Below are 15391 nucleotides of genomic sequence, written 5' to 3'. Positions count from 1 at the left end.
AATTTTTAGATGACTGAAATAATCCGTTTTAATGCAAGTTTGCAACATATTTACAATATTTACATCGTCCAACTTCGGGAAAACAGCCGATAAAAGAAATGAACATGATACAGATTTATATAATGGTTATTTATGTGCGTCTCTATCAACATGACACGTATATTTAAAGTGTAGTACAGAAAGAGATGAAATATGTATTTAAAATAGTTTATTTAGATAATAAAATAATAATAATTGTAATTTCTAATTGTACTGCATTAATAAATGAATGACAAATTAATAAATACATTTTAATTAACCAATAACCAGACAATGCCCAAGCTTGGTGTCGTCACTTCTGTGCCTTTCAAACTCATGAGGTAGATATGTGCCAAAATGCATTAAATTAAATAGCACCAGCGAAAGCAAGAACCAAAGCCCTTTACACTGCTGGCTAAAAGTATTGCCCCCCTGCAATTCTGTCAGATAATGCTCAATTTCTCCCAGAAAATGATTGCAATTACAAATGCTTTGGTAGTAATATCTTAATTTATTTTGCTTGCAATGAACAAACACAAAAGAGAATTTAAAAAATTACATAACATACATTTTACACAAAACTCCAAAAATGGGCTGGACAAAAGTATTGACACCCTCAGCCTAATACTTGGTAGAACAGCCTTTAGATGAAATAACTGCAAACAACCGCTTCTGGTATCCATCAGTGAGTTTCTTAGAATGCTCTGCTGGAATTTGAGACCATTCTTCTTTAACCAACTGCCCCAGGTCTCTGAGATTTGAAGGGTGCCTTCTCCAAACTGCCATTTTCAGATTTCTCAACAGGTGTTCTATGGGATTCAGGTCTGGACTCATTGCTGGCCACTTTAGAAGTCTCCAGTGCTTTCTCTCAAACCATTTTCTAGTACTTTTTGAAGTGTGTTTTGGGTCATCGTCCTGCTGAAAGACCTATGACCTCTGAGAGAGACCCAGCTCTCTCACAATGGGCCCTACATTATGCAGCAAAATTTGTTGGTAGTCTTCAGATTTCATAATACCATGGACACAGTCAAGCAGTCCAGTGCCAGAGGCAGCAAAGCAACCCCAAAAAAATCAGGGAACCTCCACCATGTTTGACTGTGGGGACCGTGTTCTTTTCTTTGAAGGCCTCGTTTTATTCCCCTGTAAACCCTGTTGATGCCTTTTCCCAAAAAGCTCTACTTCCGTTTCATCTGACCAGAGAGCATTCTTCCAAAACTTTCTCAGGCAAGTTTTGGCAAACTCCAGCCTGGCCTTTTCATGTCTCTGGGTCAGAAGTGGGGTCTTCGTGGGTATCCTGCCATAGAGTCCCTTTTCATTTAGACGCCAACGTTTAGTACGGATTGACACTGTTGTACCCTCGGACTGCAGGACAGCTTGAACTTGTTTGGATGTGAGTCGAAGTTCTTTATCCACCTTCCGCACAATCTTTCATTGAGATCTCTCGTCAATTTTTCTTTTCCGTCCACATCTAGGGAGGTTAGCCACAGTGCCACAGGACTTTACACTTATTGATGACACTGTGCACTGTAGACACAGGAACATTCAGGTCTTTGGAGATGGACTTATGGCCTTGAGATTGCCCATGCTTCTACACAATGTTGCTTCTCAAGTCCTCAGACAGTTCTTTGGTCTTCTTTCTTTTCTCCATGCTCAATGTGGTACACACGAGGACACAGGACAGAGGTTGAGTCAACTTTAATTCATTTTAACTGGCTGCAAAAGTGATTTAGTTATTGCCACCACCTGTTATGTGCCACAAGTAAGTAACAGGTGCTGTTAATTACACAAATTAGAGAAGCATCACATGATTTTTCAAAGGTTCCCAATGCTTTTGTCCGGCCCATTTTTGGAGTTCTGTTTAAAATGATAATGATTTATTTTTAAAAAAATTTTCCTACCAAAGCATTTGTAATTGCAATCATTTTCAGGGAGAAATTAAGCATTATCTGATAGAATTGCAAGGGTGCCAATACCTTTGGCCAGCGGTGTATGTACAGATTCCAATCCTTAAAAAGAAGCAAAAAAATAATGGTCACCCATTCTAATATTGATAGTATTTAAATGACTTATAGAGGAACCTCGGTATTTGTGATTATCTGTTACAAAAACTCTTAATAACACAGAATCATATACAAACTGAAGCAAAATTTCCCTAGAAATATTGTTTATTGATTATTCAGTTCCAAATAATGATTTTAGTTTTTGTTTATTTATTATTTATTTGTTTGCTTGTTTGGCACTAGCTGGCTTAGGTCATACAAAAACAGAGGTTCCAAGTTGTCCGTGTGACTCCGAACAATGTTCATATACAGTGTGTAGCTCACATTTGAGATTAACAGTAAACAGAACTATTTGAAGCCCTGAGTGTGATTTTAAACAGTGACAACTGTGGTTTCAACATAAATTATGAAGATTAGCAATGTTATTTTTTGGTCTTGGTGTCCCGTTCTCTTTTTTTCTCAGTTTTCTCTTTCTCCTTTTTCTCCCTCTTCTCCTTCTTCCTCTCTTCCTTGGCTTCCTTATATCTCCAAATGGGTGGTTCCAAATAGCCTTTCTCCGCTTTCTTCTTTTTCTTTTGTTTCTTTGGCGTTGGCTCTGTGGGTCTGTTGATGTTGATCTGGGGGATACATCCCGAGGGGAACACACTGTTCCGCCTGGCCATACTTCGTGGGATGAACCTTGAGGCGACCTTGGTTGAGGCCAGTGAGAGAATGCTGCCCCTCCTCTCAGTGTTGGCGCAGCAGGTTGAGGGGATGGACTCTGCTGAATGGATGGAGGGAATGATGTGTGACACGGAGCCGTTGCTGTGGCACACGGAACTTTCCTCCAGTTCTTTCTCAGAGTGTTTCTTCATTAGCTCGGGCACAGCCAGGCGCCTCTTGCCTATCTCAGGCGGACTGGTTGGGCAGAGTGGACGACAACCGGTGGAAACGAGGGGACTGCGGATACTGGTGGTCATGCGCACCATGTGGTCCAAAACACCATTGTCCTCAGGGTCACGAGGAAATCTGAACCCAAATGTGCTTTTGATGTGATGGGTTATTTTTTCCCGGGTGCTTTTTTCCGCCATGGCCTTTGCAACCCTCTGTTTAAGCTCCGGCCACTCAGGGATGTAACTTTCACAAAATTGCTCAGCTTTTGGCTTTAGTTTGAGGCGGCGCAGACGTTGCAGAGTCTCATAGCGACCTGTTTTTAGCGCCCAGTCTTGAAGGCCCTTACCTTTCGTGGTGTCTGTGGCGTGGATGTCAGCCCCTGCACAAAATGAAGAGTGAATGAGAAGATAATATAGTGAGAGTGTCTAAAGGACCATTTTTTGGTTGTTTTAGCCATAACAACCACATTTTCTAATCTATCAATACGGGTTTTTGTCCTATTGGGACAATCTGCATCATGAACACATTCAGCAAATGCAAGTGTTCAAAATTAAAAATGCATGTCACATTACAGTAATTTGTCAAATCGAGATCCCCTATGTCCTTTTGCTAACTCTTTCAGTAAAATTGTTATTCCTGTGAAGAAAAAGCTTTAAAAATTCTTAGCTGGCTATAAGACCATAACAGACAGGGACTCTTAAATTAGTTGAAGATGGAGCATGAAGTTGCCAACAGAAGGTCGCATTGAAACTTTTAAATTATCTTCTTATTTTTTTATTAAGATAAGTACCCCTCCAAAATATTCTATGTTCTTTTGGAATGTTGCACCCATCAAAATTACAGCTGCATAACATTTTCTTGTTTGCTGTATTTGTGAACCTGCAAAATAGTGAATTCTATTTTTAATGATTGTTGATCTTTCAATGTATTGCATTTCATAACCTTGTCCACCCCCCCAGTCACTAGTGCTACTGGCAAGGATAGCATCAATCAGTAATGAACAAAAGTAGTAAATTAATATTAAGTGCTGGCAATAATATGCTGACATAATGCGGATATTATCTTGTCATAGACTTCAAAAATCTATTGACCTGACACTTCGTCATTCTTTGCACGACGCCTTATCAGAGGGGGCCGAGCTTCATTTAGTAATAGCCGAAGACGGCACACATTCATGTGGGATTTAAGCTTGGATTTACTTACAATTTGACTTAACTACGAAAGCTGTACCACATCCAAACAGGAAGGATTGTCTCAGGAGTGATTTGTTTGAGCATTCAAGGTAAATATTATATTTTTCGTACCATGCATGCGTGATTGAAGCATTTATTCGCAGGAATTTTCTTCTTTGTTTACACATGGAACTGACTAGCCTCATAGTTGGCAATATTTACGCTAAATAAATGCTACCTGCACGGTTTCTTTGCTTTTAACCAAGAATCGAGACTGTTTTACGTCCATATCTATGAATAATTCGGGGATTTAAGCATTTATTCACAAGAATTTTTGCCAGAAAAGCTCCTTTTACACCAGGCAGCCGCTAGCCTCATTCGCTAACATAGTAGCATGGTACTTCGTCAATATACGTAAAATAAACGCTAACCGTACGGTTTCTGTGCTTTTAACCAAGAATTGAGACTGTTGTACGTCCATATATATGAAGAATTCAGGGATTTAAGCATTTATCGACAAGAATTTTATCAGAAAAGCTGTTTACGCCAGGCGGCCGCTAGCCTCATTTGCTAACAGTATATAGTGTATAACGATTATAAAGGGATATTCTATTCTATAATAAGTTGTGATTGTATATAGAATTTATTAATGATCTATTTACAACATTTTCCTCAAGTATTAAGTTTCTGTTGTTAAATTGAGTGATTTATTAGCTGTTGAAAACTTGCAGTAAATAAAAAAAATTAAGTTGCTATTTTGTTCAAAAACATATATGTTAAATATTGCTATTGATCCTGAAAATATAGGTGATTATCTTTACATTTGGTGATTTTTGTGCATCTAGTGTAAAATCTGAGACTTTTATAGCCATTTTAAGTTGTGTTATACTTATATAGAAAATGATTAATCGGGATTTCATAAGAGAACGACTTTGAATTTTTTGATGCCGCGGCTCATTGAGACTCATATATGGCTCTAAGGAAGGTGTCTGTTTTTGTTTTAGGTCGGTAGCAGCTTTGGTTTTGTAAATATTTGAATTTGAAGTTTTTGAAAATAGGCCCCCTACAAATCGGCCCTGTTTCCCGTGTCATGTTAATAGGTTATGAAGTCTCTGATTTTGTTTTGTTTTTGGCATCATAGGCCAAGAATATTGATCCTAAACATTTGTAACTATTGCTAGTTAAATTCAGCTTTCTTTGAAGAGTAAAGAAAGTGATGCGATTAATACACCTATTTCCTTGATGTTGCATGTTATCCAAGCAGCATTTCTAAACTTGTATAAAACAGTGATAAATGATTTAAAGGGGGCATGCAGTGTTACTCCCGTCCACTGAAATTATTAAAGTGTACCAGTTCTTGTGCATTACTGAAGCTTGAGTGGTGTAATTCATGAATGTCACGTTCAAACAAACAAATCTTTTGAGAGAAAGTACTGAATCAAATCATTTCAAGAACTGATTTGTTCCTCCCTCAGTCGAGTTCAGCCACGAGTATGTGTCACGAGAAACTGCCTGAACTTGGCTGGCTACCAAAGAGGCAGAAGGCTTCATGGGCAACTCCATCTTACATCGCAAGCGGCATCGACTATCAAACAAAATAACATCTTCACTTGAAATCAGTTCTTGGAGCGAAAACAACTGTGCTGCTAAATCAGCTGATTGCACGGTCCCAATTCATATTTCAAATGGGCCATTTGAGAAACGGTTGTTGAGGACCACACCAACATCCTAACCTCTATTGTGTTTTTAATAAAGCAGAGAAAACCAGAGTTGGTATTGCTATTTGTATAAAAATAGTTGCTATAATTGTCCATAATAGCATTACTCACTTGAGAGTTCCAGGGATTGAATAGTGGTCATTCTAATGACATCCAACATAGATCTGTGCGAAAAATATTGCCTTTTAAGACAATAATGCGTGTAAGTAAGATAAAAGAATGAGTTAACAGCTCTTGTTATGATCCTGTGCAGTTTACACTACTAGATTAGGACAAATTAATAAACAAGTCGTTAAAGTAATACTTCTCCAACATTGTCGAGACTTTTTACCAAAGCTCTTGAACCGGCTCTGCGGTAATTGGATACCATATTGTATAAAAACATTTGCAGTCTAATCACTTAGAGTTGCTAATCTCCAAGGTTCCAGATTAGAATATCGCTGATCACGGATGGATTTTTTTTAGTGTGATAATATGTCCAGAATTATCCCTTAAACCGTTCTGGCGTCATACTCTGGTAGACAAAGTTAGCCTGCTTAAAATACAGACAGCTCAACAGCCTGGCCAGTTATTCTGGAACTGTACGTTTAGAGGTTAATGGGATAACGTCCAGCTTTCAAAAAAGATCTGTGTCATAGTAGAGTTACTCCTGTGATATAGAGTGGCCTTGCAAGTGTTGATTGGGCATGAAGAGCAGAAAATGTGAAAAGTTACCTGCCATTACAAGCGCGGCAACCACATCATCGCGTCCGGTCATTGCAGCTTTGATGAGGGCTGTGAAACCACGGCAGTCCCTTATTTCTGTGTCTATTCCAGGATAATAATTGAGGAGGTACATGACTGTGTTGACGTGACCTGTAAATCAGAAACATCCAACCAAATAGAATACAAATTTCACAGTCAGGAGTGGCTATTGTTGACCCCCCCAAGTTTCTATCGTTGTATCGCCAGCGTTAATTTTGACCTACCTGCTTGGGATGCAATCATCAATGCTGTGTTGCCTTCATTGTCCTGATGATTGATGTCTATATAGGGGCAAGTGTTAAGACCGTAAACAATGTCTATGAATCCTTTGCAGCAAGCCACCATCAAGCCATTCTGTAAAAATTCACAGGAATTTAAATAATTGACAGGCATTTTTGATGCTGCTCTGAATCTGTAAAAGCTGAACTCATTGAATGTTATTGGCGACAATAGACGTTCAAGCCATTAATCCAGTAACTCATTGGCTGCCAACGAGGCTGACAGATGTCTATTACCAGTCCAAATGGATCGGACTTCTGTGACCATGATCGCTGCCAATGAGTACGTTTAAGTTGTGACCTTGTACGAATTCAGTCTCAGCAGACAAATTCTGTGTCAGATCTTTGAATTCATGTATCAACAAGACCATTACCCAGTTATTGATGTCCAAGTCCATGACCTCTTCTCTCGTCACGCCTCTCTCCAGAACTCTCCGTAAAGAGACAGAGTCATTGCGGGCGCATGCTTGATAAAGCGTGGCAGCCGTTCGTCCATCAGACGTCTCCGGCGTGTAGTCTGGCAGCACAGAGTCGTCAGACAGGATGCTGTCTGAGTCCCACCCTGAAGAAGACTCATCCTCCTCATCGGGGCCTGCACCCAAGTGAGGGTCTTCTGCTGCAGTGGCCATCTTCCAACAGCAGAGTCAGGTGAGAAGATGTTCTAGCCTCTGTCTACATCTACCAGGGTATCACAGATGGGATTGAATAATACATCCAAGGTAAATAAAATCATTACAATCCAACAATAAGGCCTTTAAAACAAAAACAATGGTTTGTTTACAGAGAAAGTGATCAATGGTTGCAAGAGTCCACCTGCCAGGGATTATGGCTGTGTTACCTGACTGTCATGGAGTGGGTGTAGCCATGTGAGGGCCTCACTGTTAAGTAACTGGATCAGGAATTAAAGGCCTTGAGCGCACATGCCTGCTAAAAAGGGAAATAACCCTGCACCGCAGAATAACCTCAGTCACGGGTGGCCTCCGTCAACAGCATTTATCTTCTGTATGCATATATGAACAGTATATACAGTATGTATGTCTGTATGTGTGTACAGTATGTATGTATGCATGCGTGTATGCATGTACAGTATGCATGCATGCACAATACAAGCCAAAGGTTTGGACACACCTCATTTAATGCAACACAAATGATGGTCCCAACCCATTGATATAGAAATTCCACTAATTAACCTAATATGACATACTTGTGAAATGAAAACCGTTTTAGGTGATTACCTCTCGATTACATGATTTCAGTTATTTCGCTTTTTTTTTTTTTTTTTTTTCTAAAGTACATGAAACAATATGTGTTAATTCATAGGTTTGATACCTTCAGTGAGAATCTGCAATGTAAGTGACTGTGAAAATAAAGAAAAAAACATGAATGAGGTGTGTCCAAACATTTGGTATTGTACTGCATTGTATATACTGTATGTATATATATATATGTATAATCCGTCCGTCCGTCTATCCATCCATCCAATCAATCTACCCACATTATCTGAACACATTCTGATAGAGATCTCAAACTTACCTTTATGTGTAATAGACAGCAAGTGTAAGCCAAAAGATATCGACACGCAGATCACTTTTGCTTTTAGATGACTTCTTCTGGCACTCCGCCGTGCAGCTAAAAAGTTTGTTTCCTGCAATGCCTCTGAATGGACATCCTTTACTCATTTCCATCCCACATAATGTCGTGGGGACATGAAACTGAGAGGAGGAGTCGTTACAGTCGAATACACTGTCTGTCCAACTTGTTCTCAGCTGATCCCACTTAGACCTTTGCAGGGAGGATTACTTGCTGCTTGGGCATTTTTGCCTCTGAACAGAACACTATTGGTGGAGCGAACTGTGGCAAGTGCAATACGGTAGTGTGCTGAAGAGGAAGGCCATCATACACCATAGATGGTATTAACAATGTTCATTTGTCATCACTTATTAATATTATTATTATTATTATTTTTTTTTTTACTTTGTTTAGGGCCCGTAATTTTGTTGTAGCCACTGGACTATTTTTTCCAATATTAAATTCTTTGTGATTTTGTTCTGAATGTACTTAACTTAATAGTCATACAATACAGTATATCAGTAATTCCTCTTATCAGAATATACAGTATATAGAACACAATATACCGAAACAGTTCAGTGGAAAACGCTAAGTTTGTTCTTCATGATAAAATGTCTGAGTGAGTGCTAGTCCAAGACTGGTGATTCCATACTTTTTGCTAGGGGTTGTAGATACTGAACCCCACGTGCTCCTGATGCTGCGTATTCAGCTCATGAAATCAGGAAAGCGTCTCAAAGCGTTCTAAGTACCATACATTTTAGGGAGAATAACGCTATACAAGTGTAAGGCCATTCACAAGTTAGGCATGTGCAGTCCAAATAGAGTAAGAGTTAGAAAGAGAAATTTTAATGCTCTCAAATGACAACAAAAGAATGATGAATGATCACTTAAAAAGAAACACAAAAGTAAACTGAAAGAGGTGAAGAGTGGGAAAATTACTGATCACAGTCTGAGGCCTCAGCACAACATCATTAACGGAATATTATTTGAAGGTAATATCATGGATTTACACATCAATTCACCTGCAATTGGTAGACTACCTTCTCGATGCCTTTGACAGTTATATATCTCGGCAAAACCGCAAAGACTGGTTCAAGTCTTTTTAGAGAGGGCACACCTTTTGTTTTTTTTAACTGCACAGCATACAGTTGTCTTTCCTAGTTGGTCATTCAATCATTATTATTAAAAACAATAACAACAACCACAACTTTCTTTTGCAAAGAAAGGGTGTGACACACCATATCTGATGGAATGTCAGTGCACGTAAGTGGTAATGTTGCATAAGGACAGATTAACTCATTGGCGGCTATTGGTATAAATGATATATGTAGATGTCCAGTCCATATTGACTGGAAGGGTTGGTAGGCTAGCGATCATTTTCTTCCAGCCTCTCTCAGTCAAAATAAATTGGACATCAGTCGCTGTCAATTGCACTGAAACATGATCACTTACTTCAGCCTACGCAGCTCAAATACATTGGACGTCTTTTGCATCACTGGCAGCAAATGACTTAAGTTGTGTATTAAAACGATTGACTAAGATGTGAAATGCTGCTGCTCAAAAAGATGCAGTAACTGGAATTGCGAATACATCTACTTGTATGTGCGATACGATAGTCAAATTATGATGGGTATTCAATTTTCTGCACAGAAATACTGCACCTTCAATCATGGATTGTTGACTAAAGGACATGACATGTCAGTGAAAAAGGTTGGCAACACCTGCTGTGCCTGATCCCTGAAAATGGTGATTCTTGAATGAAGATATTTTTGTCAGGTGGTTGCCCAGTTTTTGTTCTGAAGATAGATAATTTTATGTTGACTGATACTTAAGATAACATTTTTATGCAACTACGTTACATTAAAAAAATGTTCATTCAACAAATAATTTTCTTACATGCTGACTCAGATCGTTTTGTTTATTTATTTATTTATTTTTGAAAGATACTGTATTTGTAACGACAGACGAATTAACAAGACTTCCCTAAGACTCGCTTGCTGACTGAAAAAGGAAATGAAGTAGTATGTTGGAAAACTGCAAATTGATTGAGTAAAACCTGCTCCTGACCAGGTGAGATTCAGAGACATAGTTGTCAGAGTAACAGACAAGAGTTTTAGTTCCACTTCTTCTGTGTAACATGCATGTGTTTCCCTTCTTTCTTATTTTTGACTACCACCCAATGCGTAGATGGAAAACTTGAATTTCCCTTACTGAAGAGTTAGGAGAATGACTTTTCATTCAACCTGCCTAGTGAAATACACTCGAGACTTCAAGTGCAACTAAACAAAAGCAGCTTGAGTGTGTGACCTTTAGTTGAAACACACCACAAGATGGCGACCTGCTTTTCCTTGCACTCAGAGACTGCAGATCATGATGTTAGACGGGCCTAAAAGAGATGACATTTGCAACTATGTATGCATTGTAATTGTCAACGTTTCAATACATCATCGCTTAAAAGGCACATTGAAAATGTAAACTATACGATTACAGCCATTGGAACCAGTGGAATGCTTCTGTGGTTGCACAGCTTTTTCTTTTTACACTCATACACACAGAGACACCAAAAATGACCAACATGCCTGCAAGGATTTCAAAAATATAGACCAGCCCCAATATGAGAAATGAATAAGTAGAATATACAACACTTACTGTTTATAGAATCTCAAAGAGGTCGTGTGTTTATATTGATTGATCGACTGATTGTATGACATTTGGGAATATTAAAATGGCATGTAAATGTAATACATTTATGAAGGAAAGGAGCACTCATTGAGAGGAGACCCTCTCCTAAGCCAGGCAAATTCAAAGAATAGCGTACCGCACGAATGCTATTTTTAGACCGCAAGGCTGCGTGACATCACCATCATAAACCGGAAGGGTGTCAACATAGAAGCGTGCTCGTATATAACCCATGTGATTACTGCTTTTTTTCTGCCGGTAATCTTTCAAAAAAGAACATGCGGCGTAAACACTGCTGCTATGGAACTTGTAGGAACGACTTTAAACATTACGACTGTCCACATATGAAGGATGTTTTCTTCATACGTTTACTGAAGCCAAAAACTCAGAGGAAAAAATGTGAACTATGGATCAACTTGTGCCTACGTCTAAAAGACCAGTTCAATGCCAGTAAGGTGAAGCCATTCGCCTTCATATGCAGTAAACATTTTGTTGGGGGCCATGGTCCTACACATGACAATCCGGATCCATTGCCTGCCACAGCCTGCCCCGATGAGGTAAGACATTGTGAGAGAGACATATGAGAGAGACAGATTTAACAGCTTTACCTTTTATGTTGTAGAGAAACAACCTTAGTAAGGGGGAAGTGTTATTAAATTAATAGAATTGATTTGTTATTAATCAAAGAATTAAACGTGTTCGTTGTCTGCCACTGAGAACCATTTGCAATATAAATTACCCCCAAGAACGGTCAGAGACGTAAGACAACCGGAGGATATGATATATAATAAAGACAGGGCATATGGTGGTAAAGGATAGCTTGTTGAAACAGGAGAATGTAATTGTCAGTGGCGTAAGGCATTGCACACAAGAAAAAGGTGTCGATAAAAAAGCTACCTCTGGATCACATTGGCTCTTTTTCCCGTTTTTTTCAGCCCTCAACACTCAAGCCATCTCTTTAACTGAACATTTGTATCTTCTTCCACATCTTTACCAGTGAATTTGGCACCAGGGACATCATTTTTGGACAGAATTGGTAAGTTTAGCTCAGTAAACATCTCGTTCCTACACTATTTCCATGCATCTAGCATGAGGGACAAACGCGAGTTTGACCCCCCTAGCAAAAGTTGTTAACGTCATGAATATTAATGAGCAAAGGTGACGTTTTATGTGCGGTATGCTATTGCCACATTTCTGACCTCTGTGACCTTTGACACTTTCTTTTTTTTATCATAAAACCTACCATGCAAATTTAAGTTAAGTGGGCTAAACCGTTATCAATTTATCACAAAATTCCTTTTGTGACATCTGTGACCTTTGATCTGATTACACCGAAATGTAATTACGTCTTCCGTTTCATGTTACAAACATATCATGGAATTTTGTTGATCATCTTTTCATTCATTCTTGAGTTAGCTTGAACACAAACATTCAGCAAAATAAGCAGACATACGAAACCGAATACATAAGCTCTGCTTCCTAAAGTTTCACCTAGTGGCCGAGGTAATCAGGATAAAGACAACAAATGGAATTGGATTATTTCTATTTATGTCATTTTCAATTAGAAACATTGTCATGAAATCTGAGTCAGAGGTTACACAGTAGGCTACATAGAAAATGGGTCCTTTCCATTTCTTTGAAAAAGTAGAATTCACTTGGGTCATTGCCTCATCTGACCTCATCTCAAAGACTTAAGAAGTGTTATCTGAGCCTTTCATCCTCCTTTCTTGTTCTGCTCTAGTAAAATGGGTGAAAACAACACCTTAGGGAATTATTAAATGAGGAAAAGTCCCTTAACACCATATACGTATGACTCAAATATAAATGCTCCCAATTTGTAAACTACAAACTACTGATATATTATGCATTATATGTGTGTTTAGATAAAATATTATTAAAAACTTGAGAAAAATGTGAAATCAGTCAGGGAGATCCAAGATGTCTAAACTGTAATCATGACAATCTTTCCCTATTCATTAATGATAGTAGTTATTCAGGATTTGTGAGACAGTTTGAAGGCAAATGGCTGTGGGAATGAGTCCGTGGGATTTGTGGGACGTGGCCGCGGGCCTGTCTGAACACATTGAACCCCCACCCTCCACTCCTAACTAGAGTGACCTGAGGAGGGATCCCTCTGCATCTGACCGGCTGTCTTCATGTGCCAAGAAGACCAAAGATTCTCTCCTTTTGTTCTCCCGGAGTGAAACCCAAACACACTGACTGACATGTCTTCCTGACTCTTCCTCTCTCTATTCATAGAGGATACTTGGCATAGAGGAGAGGAGTGAGGGAGATCTGGTGATGAAGGAACAGCATTGTTTGAAGAGAAAGAACAAAAATGAAGAATTTGACAAAAGTACATAGGAGGTCTTAACAACTTAAAGGATACAACATCGATCAAGTGAGTGTGCCTTTGCCATGCAAATGAGAGAATGTAAAAAAATGTTAGTGTTCTATATGCTTACCACAGTGTATGCGTATATATTTTTGCTTTAGAAGTTTGATTTAGATGATCTACTCTTTCAACATCTTCAGTGTTATTTTAATTTATGATTTTTCAGGTAATGATTTATGTTTTTACTACTTCAGTAAGTAACTGTCCCAAGTCTTAATGTGCCTATTTGTGGAAAAAATACAGTCCTTGTATTCATGTTATACTTCTCTACAAAAGTTTTTCAAACTTACATTTAAGTACTGGCAACTTGTTGTTGTCTCCCTGTTTTCCTTTACTTTGCACCTTATTGTTTTCTAATTGTTCTGTTGTTAAGTTTACTGCGCTAAGAGCAATTCCACTGATAAGATAAGGAACCCTCAAACTGAAGCAAAATTAGCAGAGCAAAAGAAGCGTGGTGAGACGTTGGTGATATTTTTAGCTTTATCTACATGTCATCCAAATTACCTAAACAAGCCTACATTCAAACAAAGCAATTTATGCATGTTTTTGGGGGAAAAAGTGAATAATGTGTTCATTTTAAGTCTCTTGACACACACACACACTTTGTGGAAGATTTCAGACTGACTACAGCAAAGAGAAATTATTGACTGATGACAACAATCAACACACGAAGATGGAGTTCAAGTGGGCCAGGAGGTCCAGTGTGGCTGCGGAAAACAAGGGTAACAATAATCACCAATACTAAGTTGATGTACAAGTTCCTTTGAAATAGCAGGCATGCTACATGCAGGCAGAGGTGGGTAGAGTTACCAAAAATTTTACTCAAGTAAGAGTAGCGTTACTTCTTAATAATATTACTCAAGTGAAAGTAAAAAAAGTCATCAAAAAAAGAAAACTCAAGTACAAGTAAAAAAGTATTTTCAAAAACGAATACTCAAGTAATGAGTAAAATTGTGAGTAACTGCTTACCAATATCATGTCTGTTTGTTTTTTTTTTTTAAATAATGTTTTTTTTTTTTTTCTTAGCACAACTTCATCTGTGGGAACTGTTATTTTATTACATTATTATACTGTACTATAACCAGGGGTGCACATATTTTTTTTTGCCCAGGTTCTCAGAGGAGGACCTGGAGATGTGACTTGGTCCTCATTGAGCTTGAGAGCCGACCCGCCTAATGCGATAAAATTATGACAAGCTTTACTTAGAGCCAATTGACTTTAATTACATTAACAATTAAGGCTTGATTAACATCAACTGGCACAACGAAATTGCCATTACTTTAAAGTGAAATGTAAAGAAATAAACATAAAAGCACCAATTCAAAATAAAGGGCATTATGCGGCTCCCACATTAACTCCAAGCCTTTGTAAAAGTGGGATGTCCTCCTCATAAGACCTCATTGAACATGCATATTAAGCTTTGTAAAATGCAAACAAAAACACGTTTGTCAGTGCATGGCGGTTTTCATTACCTTTGTTCCGCCACTTGTCCATATAGGGCGAGTGGGGTCCTATCTGACATCGATTTTCGATAGTTTGCTTAATTGTCACATGCTCTGTTTTTTTCGTACTTTTCAAAGTTTGGATGGCTGAAATTCTTTGATCCTACATAAAATGCGCTGCTCTTATCAGCGACATTGGGATTCTTACGGCACATTTTGTACCGCATTACCGCAAATAATTACTCAGTGGGGCCTGCCTCTTTGACATTTTGAGAAGTTATTTTCTCGTGTCTGCCGCAAATACAGTGGTCAGCCATCGGTACGCAAAAGCGTATGGAAGCCGTTGAAGGCCAGCGCGTTTGTCTACTTCCAGTACGCATGCGCGAATGCGGATCACTTATGTGCACCCCTGACTATAACCTATTACATGACCATACTAAGCCAAAAAGATGACACGAAAATCATCAAATTCAAACCAGAACAACACAATGAAACATCACCTG

At 38.6% G+C, this 15391-nt stretch overlaps 2 protein-coding genes across 3 annotated transcripts in view; one reads left to right on the top strand and one right to left on the bottom strand.

Annotated features, from left to right (window-relative positions):
- Positions 1–1878: 1878 nt before the first annotated feature.
- Positions 1879–8573, bottom strand: ankrd33ab (ankyrin repeat domain 33Ab). Its single transcript, XM_057845335.1, has 5 exons — positions 8337–8573; positions 7178–7481; positions 6750–6879; positions 6496–6636; positions 1879–3270 (listed from the first exon to the last, which is right to left on the bottom strand). Exons 2-5 carry the CDS (start codon positions 7430–7432, stop codon positions 2441–2443), a joined length of 1356 nt encoding a protein of 451 aa, XP_057701318.1. The 5' UTR covers positions 7433–7481; positions 8337–8573; the 3' UTR covers positions 1879–2440.
- A 2004-nt stretch (positions 8574–10577) lies between these two features.
- Positions 10578–15391, top strand: part of arhgef25b (Rho guanine nucleotide exchange factor (GEF) 25b) — a 48043-nt gene continuing 43229 nt past the window's right edge. The window contains exons 1-4 of one of the 2 annotated variants that reach the window (XM_057845144.1): positions 10578–11608; positions 11987–12087; positions 13311–13452; positions 14059–14168. In XM_057845144.1, coding sequence (XP_057701127.1) covers positions 14120–14168 — 49 coding nt within the window. In that variant the 5' untranslated portion in view covers positions 10578–11608; positions 11987–12087; positions 13311–13452; positions 14059–14119. Of the gene's footprint in view, positions 12088–13310; positions 13453–14058; positions 14169–15391 lie in introns of both variants that reach the window. The other variant, XM_057845145.1, reaches the window with a different exon arrangement.

This window comes from Corythoichthys intestinalis, chromosome 9 (genome assembly GCF_030265065.1).
Source record: "Corythoichthys intestinalis isolate RoL2023-P3 chromosome 9, ASM3026506v1, whole genome shotgun sequence".
NCBI lineage: Eukaryota > Metazoa > Chordata > Actinopteri > Syngnathiformes > Syngnathidae > Corythoichthys > Corythoichthys intestinalis.
The sequence above is the reverse complement of the archived record's forward strand: the minus strand, read 5'-3'. Positions and strand labels throughout refer to the sequence as shown.

Coding starts and splice junctions, on each gene's coding strand:
- ankrd33ab (XM_057845335.1), bottom strand. CDS start 7,432: ATGGCCACTGCAGCAGAAGACCCTCACTTGGGTGCAGGCCCCGATGAG. Junction 6,637..6,749: donor GATGATTGCATCCCAAGCAG/GTAGGTCAAAAT, acceptor TCTGATTTACAG/GTCACGTCAACACAGTCATG. Junction 3,271..6,495: donor TGCCGCGCTTGTAATGGCAG/GTAACTTTTCAC, acceptor CATTTTGTGCAG/GGGCTGACATCCACGCCACA.